At 36.5% G+C, this 14,852-nt stretch overlaps 1 protein-coding gene across 1 annotated transcript in view; it reads left to right on the top strand.

Annotated features, from left to right (window-relative positions):
• The window catches only part of LOC107653721 (Down syndrome cell adhesion molecule homolog), a 99,548-nt gene that overhangs the window by 45,801 nt on the left and 38,895 nt on the right, over window positions 1-14,852 (top strand). The window contains exon 4 of the mRNA XM_016440519.1: window positions 11,989-12,135. Within this exon, the coding sequence (XP_016296005.1) occupies window positions 11,989-12,135 (147 nt within the window). The remainder of the gene's footprint in view (window positions 1-11,988; window positions 12,136-14,852) is intronic.

Here is a 14,852-nt window from a genome sequence, read left to right as displayed (position 1 = left end):
CCTTTGAGCACAGACCCATTGTAGGCTATGCAGAACTGCAGGTTCAGGAAACAGTCCTCCATAAAATGTGTCACAAAGCGTCACACACTGCGGGCTAGAGTGAGTGGCGGCCGGCGGGCTAGAGTGAGGAACAGCAGGCGGTCTTGAGGACGGCGCGGCCGGTATACATATCTTCTTTATGCACCAAGAGCTTGTAACACTCCAAAGAGAAAGGAAAAATTGAAGTCAAAGTCAAAGTTTATTTATAAAGCACTTTTTTGAAACAACATGTGTTTACCAAAGTGCTGTACAAGCATGAATAAGGCAATATGACAAATAGAATAACAAAGTTAAAAATATTATGAAATATTATAGAATAATGTAAAATAAAATAGCAGCTCTCACACGGTGTTAAATGCCATACTATAAAAGTAGCCCATTCAATGATTTAAAAACTAAGATTAAAATCTTAAAATGAATTCTAAAACGGCCAGGGAGCCAGTGAAGAGAGGCCAAAATGGGAGTAATATGTTCCCGCTTTCGTGTTCCTGTTAGCAAACGAGCTGCAGCATATGAAATCGCATCATATGATAGGGTGACGATACGTGCCATTTTTCCAGGACGCGTCCTGGCCAGGATTTCTATATTGCCTAAAATATCTAGGTTTTGGCTTTGTTTGCATGTGCAGACCGATCGGTGTATGACATCAAACTACCATACAGACGGTTATGCTTTCAAAACGCTCTCGAGGTACTTTGATGTCAAACACTGATCGGTCGGAGCCGCGCTGCTTTTAAGTCGAACACACCTAATATGTACGCGTAATTGCGTTGCTTTGACCGTAGATCCCACCTTCTCACATGCCATGATTGGTCCATTATGTACAATGCTTGCATGTTATTGGTCAAACTACTTTTCGATCATTACCTTCAGCAAGCATGAAAACAGGAATGTTTCATATGACCCCTTTAAACTGTTTAGGCTGCTAGTTCAACAAACCGCTAGTCAGTTGCTACCTTGGTTTTCCTAAGAGACACAGCCTGCGGCCTAGCTGTGTTTAATGAGTAAAACTGGGTCAGCAGGATTACATGAATGTCCTAAAATTGATCTAATTCACAAAACAATGTTTGCTCGCAGGCAGAAGCTGAACATGCGCTGGGTTTCTCATTTAGCTGCTTTCTTAACTCCGCTGTATGTGCGCTAACGTGCCTCCCGCACAAGTTCATCTGCATAAGATGATACAGTAGCGCCTCAGGATATGAACAGATGGGAGTGTTTAGCAAACTCACAGCCCACCTTCTCCCCCCACCGCAGTGCGGCGCCCCCCACGGGCGGCTCTGTTAACCTGTCACTTGTCATCACAGGAGATGCAGGCACCATATGCCCAGAGCACCAGAACCTCACCAGACATGAAAGCAGATACGGAGAGGAGCAGGGGAGATTCTTTTTTGTGGCGTCTGTTGTCGCGATCAAAGATCTGTCAGTTTGCTCTGCATAATGTGGAAAACTGTTCTGATCAGGCCACGTCTGCTTCTTAGATTGATCTCTGGGAGATGTTATAGCTCATTGATCCGCCGCAGACACCTGTGAGAAATTCCTGTTGACTAGTTCAGATCTGAGAGGTCTAAACATCAGCGTTTGTGAGTAGACAAACAGGATAAATGACACCCTGAGCTCAGCTTCATTTATTTATTTTACTATTATCAATATGCTAGTATTTTTGGTTGTTTTAGATTTGTAATTTTAAATACAGTGTACTATATAAACAGTGTAAATGGTGTAGTTTAAATAGTAAGTTTAAATAATATTAAATATTTACTATACTATGCAAAAAAAAAAAAAAAAATGTTGTCATAATTTGCTCATGTTGTTCCAAAGCCATATATGGCTTTTAGAAAAAAGAAAGAAAATACATTAGAAAAATGTGCTGGGCTTTCAAGCTTTAAAATTATGCAAACGCACCAAAATGATAATAAAAGTGGTCCATATGGCTTATATCACAAGTCGTATGACTAAAATCATATGACGTGTGATATAGAATGTAAGCCATATAAAATCAAGTCGTATGACTAAGTCATTATTCACCAAAATTCTGGACAGTAGCCTTATATCTCCTTGCCATGCAAGTATCGTTTATGATCCATAAACAAATTTGTCGATTGAGTTGGACAAAAACCAAAACATTCTTTGATTAACTAATTCCTCAAATATGACTGTAATGCTAGTGCTTTATCAGTCATATTCAAAATTCAATATTTGTATTTTCAGAAGAAAATGTGAGTGGTACTTGCCTGTGCAAAAGTTGTGAGTCGTTGCCATTGATAAGCAGTTGCTAGGGTGTTCCCTGTGGTGTATTCTCAAAAAGTGACACGCTTATAACTGTCATTAATGTTTGTAGCACCAACGATGTGGGACGAGTTACAAACCAAAGTTTCATATTTAGTAGTGCTGTCAAGTCGATTAATCGTGATTAATCGCATTCAAAATAAAAGTTTGTGTTTTTGTAATATATGTGTGTGTACTGTGAATATCTATATGTAAATACACACACATACTGTACATGTATATATTTAAGAAATATTTACATGTAGATATATAGTCATATTTATATATGATTTATATTATATAAAAAATTTAAACTTAAATATATACATGTATGTGTGTGTATTTACATAGACATATACAATATGCACAGTACACACATTATGTAAACACAAACTTTTATTTTAATTGCGATTAATCAGTTTGACAGCACTAGTACTCAGAGTTTAGGGTTTTGTATACAAATACAACATGTATATGCGCAATAGTGATGGTGTAATGTAATTATTTGTGAAATTTTCAAGTGAAAATTGTATTTGTATACGATATGTACCTAACAAAATATGCTCTAAGAATGTTTTCTAATGTTTCCATTGAGTTATGAAAATGTTATTTCTGAATGTTCTTTAAACATTCAAAACATCCAATTTTTTAATGTTGTAAAAGCATTGTTTCATATACAAATGTTGAGGGAACATTCCATTTCATTTCACAAACATAATGGGAATGTTACTTTTGGATGTTCTCTGAATGTCCTGAAACACGTAGTAACATTAAAAAAACGTAAAAACCAAAATGTTTAATTAATGATGCATAAATAACGTTTTTGTGTTAATGCTTTGAACCAGAGAACTTTGAATGAACATTCCTGGAAGAATGTTTGTATGCAACTTCGAGACAACCTTGCCAGAACATTCTGAGAACGTTCTCTGTTAGCTGGCTAGTATGTGCAATAGTGAGAGTGATGTTTGCCTTAACAGCCACTACTAATTAAACCATGCAGTCGTCTTTTTTATTTTCAATTTCCCCCACAGCGCCATCTTGATGTGGCGAGAAACACGCCAAGGACTTTTCATACAGCACACAGACCCGCGCTGTCCAATTTCAAACGGCCATCAAAAAAGCTCCATGTATAAAATTCTACTCTGAATGTTCAGTCGCATGAATTTTGAGTAAGACATTGCTGGGGGCTTGATGTCCTCAGAGGCAGGGCCCTAAAAAGGGATTATTTTCTCTCTCTGAGAGCTTATTCCTGCGAGGAGGAGACGGCGAGAATGTCTTGGTGCAGTAGCCCAGTGACACATTGCTCTGATCTGCCTCCAGCAATCCCACCGCCCCCCAACCCCCCGTCTCCACCCGCTAATGTCACAGCCTACGAGTCACTTCACTGGTTGCCATCGTTACCGACTCACCTTCCTCTCGCCTGTCACATCACACCTAAAGAGACCAATACGTCTCGTAGTGAAGAGTCAGAGAGAATGCAAACCGTCTCTGAAATAGCTAAAAGCTCTTTTTTTGTTGTTCACTACGTAGCCGGAAAAAGAACAGCTGTCAAGGAAAGAGAAAGAATCACGGTTTTGCTCGAGAGAGGCTGCAGAGGGAGGGGTGTTCTTGGTAGAAAGTGGGTGTATCAGACATGACAACCCGACTTTTGCAAATTTGCAAGCTTCACAGGACAGCTGTAAGGAGCGTCTCGCTCTATACTGTCTGTCTGCCGCACGAACGCAAGCTGTCTTGTGCATCACAGCGCTGCAGGCGGCAGCCACAGAGGAAACACAGCCTTTTGGCACCTGGGCGTTTAACCTGCATTTTACTGCATGTGCTGACAGGCAATTAAACCGTAGCCAGGGGCTAATTACCTCAGATAGCAGCAGCTGTGGTTGGGACGAGAGGTAAAATTCGAGCGTGTCAAAAATGGCATTGTTTGCTTAAATTATGAAGATGCGTGTTGCTGTGTCCGACGGCATAAGCTGAAAGATCTGTGATTTGGTGATTTATGCGGTGGGGGTTCTTGGAAACTTTCGCATGTTTTTGCACGAGGGCAAGCGTGGCTTTTCGAGGGAAGATGTAGAGAGCTAAAAGAACAATGTCAACTCCACAAAAGCGTAATGGAATGGTAGATAGTATTTAATAATAAATTATAAATACAAAAAAAAAAAAAAGACAAAGCAAGTGTGTTTTGTTTGTTCATTTACACCAAATATACACCAAATTATAAATATTTTATTTATATTCATAAAATATAATATATTTTTGTATATTAAATTGTATATTGTATGTATTAAACAGTCATTTATTTATTTATTTATTATTTATTTGTTATTTATTTCCTTTTTATACGCAACAAATTATAAATTGTAATATACATGTTATACAAAAAAAAAAATATATATATATATATACTAAAAATCTAATTGGACCAAACAATCCACTTGCTTTGTCTTTTTTGAAAATCGTCAGTCATTTTGTATGCAGACTTCTGCGTCTAGTTGACATGGGGAAGTGTTGTCCGGAAGTCCCGAGATGCACGTAGCCGTCTGTTCCTGTTTACTCTGACGGGGATGGCAGTCCTGCCAGCAGTCACGAGGGGATGGAAACTTCCCCCTGGAGCAATTAAAACCTGAGCATAATTGACAGGGTGTTATCACACTTCATCTCTCCGCTGACTCCAAGAGAGAGAAAGGTGTACAAGGATTATTTGCAAATAAACCTGGTCATCAAATACCCATTTAACAGAAAACACATTGAGGGCCGCTGGCTCCTTTAAGCTGACAGAGATTCTGTATCTTGTAATTTGTGAGCGTCAGAGCGGAAACCTATTTATTTACATTGCACTTGTCACATGCTTTTATCCAAAGCGACTTACCATGCATTCAAAGTATATTTTATCAGTATATGCCTTCTCAGGAATCGATCACATGACCTTCCTGTTGCTGCTGCAGTGCTGAGCAGGAAAACTTTTTATCCCTCCAAAAGAAAGCTTACATATTTATTTGTTTTAATTTTAGTCCATAAAGCTGTACTGTTTTATTGTCACTGCTCACTGTAAATGAAACTCGTTTCCCAGTAAGCAGCATTATAAAAGATTAACAGGATCTAATTTAGCACATGATTTGACATTATAGGCTTCAGTTCGCAGCAGTTTTTTTATTTCCGGGAGTTAAATGAACTGAGCGCAACAGCAAGGACACATGCACTCACACTTACTGTCGCAAGCTTTCATCTGTCCATCTATCTTTCATTTGTCTTGTTCTACCCTTTTTCATCACTCTCTTTCTCATCACTCTCTCTCTCTCTCTCTCTCTCTCTCTCTCTCTCTCTCTCTCTCTCTCTCTCTCTCTCTCTCTCTCTCTCTCTCTCTCTCTCTCTCTCTCTCTCTCTCTCTCTCTCTCTCTCTCTCTCTCTCTCTCTCTCTCTCTCTCTCTCTCTCTCTCTCTCTCTCTCTCTCGCTCTCGTACTCAGTCTTGAATATTTAATGTCTTTGAATTACGGTGCCTCTCATCCATAATGAAGAGATATCAGACAAATGGAGCTTCTGTTTTCAATCGCTCGTTTCGCAGCTGAGAAGCTAAATGATTTTAAGGGTCAGGCTTGTTTGAATATCTAATCCAGATTCGCTCTCAATGTGTGTTCCCTGACTCAGCTGGATGAATTTCCTATTAGCTGCTAATAATCACTGAGATGGCATGCTAAAATCAAACCTCAAACTGCTGGGAAGTTAATCCTGTTATGTAGAAATGTTCATATTAAAAGAAAAACAAATTGACAATATTGTATATACTGTAGCCTATAATTAATACGGTTTAATACATTCATAATGCTTTATAATGCCTCGTGAGCCATATTCATGCACTGTTATTCTGGTTTAAATAGGAGATGTGTGTGTGTGTGTGTGTGTGTGTGTGTGTGTGTGTATATATATATATATATATATATATACAGTATATATAGTAATGTTTACGTTTTTACTAATAATTTTTTGTTCACCTGATAACTGCAATACGTTTTTGTAATTTAAAAAAAAATATATATATATATAGTAAATGACCACAAGACCATAGTGTCATGGTGTAAAAAAAAAAATCGTGTGTGTGTGTGTATGTATATATGTATGTGTGTGTATGTATATATGTATATATGTATGTATGTGTATATATTCAACTTTTTTATAGTAAACAGACAAACAACATAGTGCACATAGAACATTTCTTTATTCATTTGTCCTGAATAATCATGTTGTGCTGATGTGCAGCAATCACTATGATTGAGTTTACAGTAAATCTGTTGATTTAAACCAGTGCTGTACTGTAACATATTACAGACACTATGAATGTTTGTATGAACAGCTGGTCCTGGATAGAAGATCAGTCCTCTTCAGATGTAGAGAGCAGACAGGTAGGTGTGTGTGTGTGTGTGTGTGTACCTACTTAACCATATTTTGGGGACAAATTTGTACCCAAAAGTGAGGTGTGCTGTGTTTGGATCCAGTGTGAGATCACAGGCATCTGAACATAGAAAAGCAGATCAGAACATCTGACATCATTAAATATGCAGAGGTGTGTGTGTGTGTGTGTGTGTGTGTGAGTGTGTACAGTATCAGGATGGAGTGCGTTACCCTGACTACAGCAGCTGCTGTCAACATCTCACTCTCTGACAAATTATGCTTTTTACAGCCGTGTTAATTGCATTCCATCTCTCTCTCTCTCTCTCTCTGATAAAGACACTGATCAAACTGAAGCTCACTTATTAGCATGATTAGGCTTTATTAAACGCCTGGGTCTCTCGCTCCATTTTTTTTCCTTCAGGAAACTCTCCCCTGTATTATTTCGTATAATGTGGTCTCACAAAAGGACTTGTATTTTGCTTTTGTGCTACTGCTGTTGCGTAAACTAAGAATTAATCAAACTCCTAACCTATGCAAGCTTAAGTGTTTATTTAGCTTAGGCTTTGAGGTGTTTGGAGTTATAAATCACCTGAACTAAAAGGTCATCCTAAAAGGTTAGGTTTAGTCAAGATTGTGATGGTCATCAGTTCAAAAAAAGACTTGGGATTGAGGAAGTGTGTTTGGCGTTTAAGAGAATACGAGGTGTATAAAATCATGTGGTGTAAAATGTCATTATGTGTTTGTGTGAATCAGCTGACAGAAGAATATCACAACTTGATTTCTGGGGTGAATTGGTAAATGCCATGTTAACAATATCAGTATCAGATATGAAGTTTCCATTTTTAAGCATGGTCTTAGCGGACGTACAAAATTAGACAGTGTGTTTTATTATAAATATAGTGTTTTTATTGTAATAAAGTGTGTTTTATTATAAATTAGCCCATGGTTTTATGAGAACAAAATCTTCAAGTGAAGCAGGGACTAAATGTTTATTTTAAAACATCTGTATGATATACATAGCCTTCAAAAGTTTGGGGTCAGTATGATTTTTTAAAAGAAATTAATACTTTTATTCCTCAAGGACGCATTAAATTAATCAAAGGTAACAGTGAAGACATTTATAATGTTACAAAAAAATTATATTTTAAATAAATATTACTCTTTTGAATTTATTATTCATCATAGAAACCTGAAAAAAAGTGCATCACGGTTTCCACAAAAATGTTAATAGCACAACTGTTTTCAACATTACTATAAGAAATATTTTTAAGTAGCAAATCAGCATATGAGAATGATTTCTAGAATCACACTAAAAATTCAGCTTTGCCATCACAGAAATAATTACATTTTAAAATATATTCAAATGTAAAAGAGTTTTTAATATAATATGTAATAATATTCACAATATTGCTGTTTTGGTTAAATAACTTCTTTCAAAAACATTTTAAAAATCTCCAATTTTTTGAACATTAGTGTAATCATCTTACAGGACAACAGAAACCGTAAACAAAAATCATTCAGTGACTTGTTAGACATCATTATAAGTGATGTCTGATTCACAAATGAATCATTCTTTTGAACTGATTCGCATAATCAACACTCCTTAGCAGGCACTACTAACTAAATATTTATTTTACCACAAATGCTTGATTGCTTGATGTGAAGACTCAAAAGAATCAGTGAATCGCCTTTTGAACAGCTACATTGAAACACTTGACTCTAATGAATCAGACTTCCCAGCGTTATCAGATACTCACTGAAGGCTCTTCTTTGCAGTTCACATTGCAGACAGGCCGCTGTAAGAGACGAGCTGGATCGTTACTATTGATCTCACGCTATTGTTCAGTGAACACATTCTCACATTGCAGACAGGCCGCTGTAAGAGACGAGCTGGATCGTTACTGTTGATCTCACGCTATTGTTCAGTGAACACATTCTCACACACACACACACACACACACACTCACAAACCAATTAACTGCTCAAATACCTTACAGGATGTCGTCAGAGCCAAGGGAACAGATTCATGTTGATTGTGTTCAATGTTTTCATGTGTCATTTAGAAGGTGACATGTGTGTGATACTTTAACTCTACAATGAAAAGCAGAATTTCCCTTGCTCTTACAGAGCGTAAAGTTAAGGGTTGAAACTTTATTGTGGGATATGCATTAGAGGTCAGTGAGGAGCATTGCGTGGCCTGGCTTTGCTACTGTGTTTAAAGGAGAAGGGGGAAATGTGAGATTGCTAGAGGGAGAAATCGGCTTTACAGGAAGAGAAAGGAAACTAGTAACCTGTCATTTTGACACAGTTAAAGCACCTCAAGAGCTCGTGCTATCAGATTAAGAAACTGGGGCACACGGCTCCCCTATCGGTTCTTCTGTAAGTATTTTCGTCCTCGACGCCTGGCCTTTAGTTGCACCATCTCAAATACAAAACGGCATGGGATAGCAGTGCTACTGAGTTAATAATCTCATTCTAAATAACCTGAAACGTCTTCTCCTCATTCTCAAGACAAATACAGCAGCACATTAAGTGTGACTGTTAGTAGAAATGTAATTTGCTCCTGCTGAAGTGTATGTTTGAGTAAATGGGAGATAGCTGCAGAGCCGGGCTCTGACAGAGACGCGTGTGTGTGTGTGTGTGTGTGTGTGTGTGTGTGTTGCAGTCGGCACACATACACACACAGTTATTTTCCTTTTGTCACTGAAGACAAGCTGTCTTATACTAGCACTGCTCGCAAGCAAAGGAACGGATAAATAAGTACTTCGCATATCTCTGCAATGTGATGTGTCTTGCATGATTCGGACTGAAGGGATGGTAAAAAATGAGTGCAGATTGTGATGTGATGGGTTTTTCTTAGTCTTTTCAGTTTCTTTGTCTCAAATTAATAAGTCTGTAATTATAATTATATATTTTTATAATGTATACACATTTTTAATTGTAATTCATTTTTATAATGTATAACATGAATTATAATGTTTAATTTTACTATAAATAATAATTGTATGTATGTGTGTTAATAATAATTTGTAAATTACTATACATATTTTTTTCTGATATTTTATTTCTATTAATTTATATTTATATTTACATACTGTATTTTTTACATTTAAAAAGTATATATATATATACATGGGTGTGTATTTATATATACATAATAAATATACAGTACACACGCATACTATGTAAACAAAAACTTGAATTGCGATTAATCGGTTGATATATATATGTAGTTAAACTAAATATAAAAAAGGAATTTAACTCCAATTTAATAAAATCATTTTACATTTAGATACTTACTTCCTCATGCTAGTGGTTTAAAAATCAGACAGCTCATTAATCTTTGCTTAGACAAAGCGAACACTTTCTCTCTCTCTCTCTGACTCTCTCTCTCTCCACCCACTCGCTGTGTAAATTGTAGCTCGTCACACTCCACATTAAGTCCACGACTGGCAATGCCTGCAGGACCTCAGATCTGCGGTGTGTCATCTCTAACTGGGTCAGAACTCACAATAGCTGCATCTCGCCTTTTGGCTCGATGTAGCTTCTTTTATTCATTGCTAAACTGTTTACTTATGGTACTTGATTTAACAAACAGACAGTAACAGACTGGCATACACATAAATACACACACAGAGAGGCATTTTGTAATAAAATGGAGCTTCTGTTGGAAAACAGCCCAGACAAAGCCCACAGGAGAACAAGAGCATCAGGAGCAGCTCACAGGGGCATTTGAATATTTGTAATCTAGAGGGAAGCATCATCCTTATAGCTGCTCTTTAAGGCTTGTGATTTTGTACTGCAGGAATAGTTCACCCAGAAATGAAAATGATAATTTACTCACAATCTTGTTCCAAACCATTCTTTCTACAGTAAAGTGTGCTCCTGTTATTGTTTTTCCTTACAATGAAAGTGAATGAGGAAGTATATTAAAATACAGTATATGACATTTATTTTTACGAAATGTGAGTATATACTGTAATTGTATGTAATTTATAAGAACATATCATCTGAGAATTACCCGTATTAACCCCATTGGAATGAATGGAATTTAATTAAATTAATTAAAATTTATAACTCATGATTACTCAAAAACTGTCCAAATGTATGAAGCCTGCATACAGTTTTTATTTCTAACAAAACAACATTAATATTAGGTTTCAAACTAAATAAATACATTTTACTTGCATAAACTTTCAGATAAAAAAAAATACTTTCAGATTAAAAAAAGATATACATTTTTCATGCTGCAATGGATCATCATCAAGTGCACATATTCATGTTAATCAACAAAATTCAGTCCCAAAAGTGTGTGAGATATGGGGAAAAGCTTACAAAAGTTTTTTGACGCTACTATAACTTCATAGATAATTTTACAAAAAGTATTTCTGACACCTAATGTTACTCCATACTCTGATCCAAAATGACCCGAACACAAAGCATTTTATTAACATTTTATTTGTAAATGGTTTTATCTCTTAAAATTTAATTGCAAAAAATCTGGAAAAATAATAATAAAAATGTTTCATATTTTGAGGGTCTCAAAATGTTTTGTAAATTTAATTCCCTTAATAACAATTATGCATTTTTTGAATTGTTTACGTATCTCTTCTGGGTCAAAATGGACCCAAATGCATTATGAGAGTGAGAAATGGATTTAAAATGTTAATTTATTTATATAAATTCTAATTTAAAAAAAGATTATTATAAAATATATATTTCTCTATATATTCACTCTCTACACTCTAATAAACCAATTCTATTTAGAAGTGTGGGAATTCTAGAAAACTGAGCACTTCTCTAGCTTTAAATGACATAGTGGAATTACCTTCTTATTCGAGGCCTGTGCGATATGTTCTTGTTACAGGAAGTGAGACAAATTCCACCCCTCCGTTTTAGTCATTGTGTAGAAAAGAGAGCAAATGGCATTCTCAATCAAATGTGACACAGACTTCTCCTCTGAGAGGCATGGCAGAGCATGTGGCGGCCCTGGCAGACATTATTCCTCATAAAGTTTTACGACCTGCATATTCTGTGTTATCAAACCATTAGCATGAAATCAGTACTTACTGGTACACGAGTGGCGGGCCAATCAAAACAGCACGTGACCAGAAGGAATAGCTGCGCTAAATCAGCGAGTTCCTACTGAGGCTGATGGGGAAAACAAGATTCTGTTAACCATGCCTGTAATGTCTCATTATGACATACAGATGCTACTGATTAACTGTTTAATGCTCACCAATTAATTAAAGTTTACAAAGATGTTTACCTCACCCTAATTATATCGTATTTTGTGATTTTAGGGCCTCGATTTCTCATAACGTCCACGGGGGCCCTGTACATCTTGGATGTGCAGAAGGAGGACGAATTATTCAACTACCGCTGCATGACGAGACATCGCTACACATCTGAGACCAGACAGAGCAACAGCGCACGGCTATTTGTGCCAGGTAAAAGTGTTTAATTATATATTATTAGTCTGTCAGATCAGACATTTATCATTCCTGTTGTTTTAAAGTTTCATTGAAAGCCAGAGACTTGCGTGTGTTAGCTAGACTAGCTAACGACCGCTGACAGTGAAATTACAAGGAGACTTTACTAAAGTTATTTATATAACTTATAATGTCTAAAAGGAGTCTAAAAATGTCTAATAACTTTAATTCAAAGTGACTTACAGAGTATTCATGGTGTATCATATTCATGGTCTTCTAGTTGAGCTAGAGCTAATGATGCTAAGTTTGTGATTTTCAATTTTCACTTGATTTTGACATGTTTTGTGAGATTTCTACTGATGTTGTGGGAATGTAAGATTGAAAATTGTCAATTCAGGTGGACGGATAGATAGTTGCATAGATTGAAGTATGAATGGATGGATGGATGGATGGATGGATGGATAGACAGACAGACGGACGGATGGACGGACGGATGGATGGATAATTATATATACAAAAACAAAGGAAGAAATAGAAAAAATCTAAGTAATTCATTTACAGAGTAATAAAGTAATAGAGTTTACAGAGAGACAGACAAGAGATAGATAGATAGGTAGGCATACAGACTAGTAGAAGCAATGTCTTAGCCATTGAGACAGAGAGATACAAACAGACAGATAAAGAGACATACAGACAGACAAGAAATAGATAGATAGACTTACAGACTGGTCGAAGCCAAGACTTAGCGTGGTGAAGTTTGATGATAGACAGATAGATAGATTGGGAGACCCTGCACATAGTTGTTGAGCTGTGGTACTCATTTTGAGCTCATGCTGGCAGCAGCAGTATGAATCTAGACCAACATGTGTCTAAAAGAAGAAAAAAACAGATATAGATCTACCTGGTCTGTTTTACAGAGTCTGAAGCTGGTTCTCATGAGGCTGAGGTAGACTCTTCCTTTGAGGCCACGCAGCTCGACGTAGCCACTCTTGTTTGTGTTATTTTTGCGAGGCTGATGGGAAATGGAGGACTGGGAGCTCACAGCAGACTGGAGAACCTCTAGCCAATCCTGACGTTCTCCTTAGAGGGAAGACAGAAGATGGAGAGAGCTAAGAAGAAGAAATATGCATGCCTGTGGAAGAATGCTGCAGTCTGTTTGATGTATGTTAGCGAATGCGCGTGTGTGGAGAGACACCATGCCATAGGAATAAAAGGGAAGGAAAAAGTGTCTAATATTATTGTTATACTTTATAAACTTTCAAATCTGCAAACAAAGCAGGTACGCAAAAGCCCCTGTGTCTCATTGCACTGTCTGCAACTACGTTTGTGTGTGTGCGCATGAGATGGGGGAAGGAAGCCTGAGAGTGTTCTCTTGTGCTGTGTTTAAATAGGGCTACAGGGGCTTGCACAAATTCATTGCGAGCACACACACTAGCCAAAAAACATTAACAGCTGGATACTCTTATCCTCTGCAGGTCTGCAGAACCTGCCACATCTAGAGAGTGAGAGAAGGGGGGTAAGAGAAAGAGACAGAGAGAGAGTGAGATCTCATTTCATCAAAGGTGAGTGTTTTTGCGTGTCTTTTGGACAAAACTCAAATTGTGCTTGTCAGCAAAAGTTTTCAGGTGCACCGTAAGTGTTGGTGCATCAGATATATAACCACATTTGACACCTTAAGTTTAGTTTGTGTAGCCATATCTATCCAATTCCACTTATTCTACTAACTCAATTTTTTGTTAATACTTTGGTGTTGTCAATTGACTACATTTTTAATTGTGATTAAATCATATTATCATAATTATTTGTTAATTCATTGTGTTAATTTTTAAGGAACGAGCAGAATATGTAAAAATGTAGGATCTCTGCATATATGTATAAACTAAAGACACCTGAAAGAGGTAGATTTTGGCAACGGTACTCTTTATTGGTCTCACTCACACATCTCATTCTGTATTCCTCACACTGCCCAGGAAATGCAAAGACTGAAATAAAAAACCTGAAATAATGAGATAATATAACAACTTTGCTCACACTTTATGGACATGTGTAAAGCTGTTTTGCAAGACTGCTGCCCGCGAGATTCACTTGTAGGTGATAATTAAATAACACCATAAAAAAGTGTAAATAACTTTACTTCGTTAAACATTCCATCTGGGTTTATAAATATGTATAAATATGATTAAATCCATTAAGAACATTTTCTCTATTATTTATTGATTAATATCAGTTACCAAGGTCAAATGTTTGGCTGGTTAGAATGATCCCATTTTTATAAGCATTATAGTTCGGGATCAGTAAGAAATTAATACCTTTATTCTGCAAGGATGCATTAAGTTGATCAAAAGTAACACTAAAGATATTTGTAATGTTACAAACTATTTCAATTTCAAATAAATCCTTTTATTTTCAACTTTCCATTCATCAAACAATCCTGAAAAACTAAATGTATCATGGTTTCCATCAAGTCATTTTTAATTGTAACAAAATTTCACAATATTCCTGTATTTTTTATCAATAAATGCAGCCTTGGTGAGCAAGAATTCTTCAAAAACTCTTACTGACTTCACACGTTTGAACAGTAGTGTAAAAATCACGTTTAGTTTCAGGTGACTGATTCAAAGCAACCTGACAGTAGAACTGAACACCCACGAATCGCCATGAGCAAAGATTGCAGATTATATAGGCTTCCTTGAAAAAAAGGAACAGTGTTAAACAATTTTAATTTACTTTGACAG

The sequence above is a fragment of the Sinocyclocheilus anshuiensis genome, unplaced genomic scaffold (assembly GCF_001515605.1).
Source record: "Sinocyclocheilus anshuiensis isolate Anshui unplaced genomic scaffold, SAMN03320099.WGS_v1.1 scaffold315, whole genome shotgun sequence".
Taxonomy (NCBI): Eukaryota; Metazoa; Chordata; class Actinopteri; order Cypriniformes; family Cyprinidae; genus Sinocyclocheilus; species Sinocyclocheilus anshuiensis.
The sequence above is the reverse complement of the archived record's forward strand: the minus strand, read 5'-3'. Positions and strand labels throughout refer to the sequence as shown.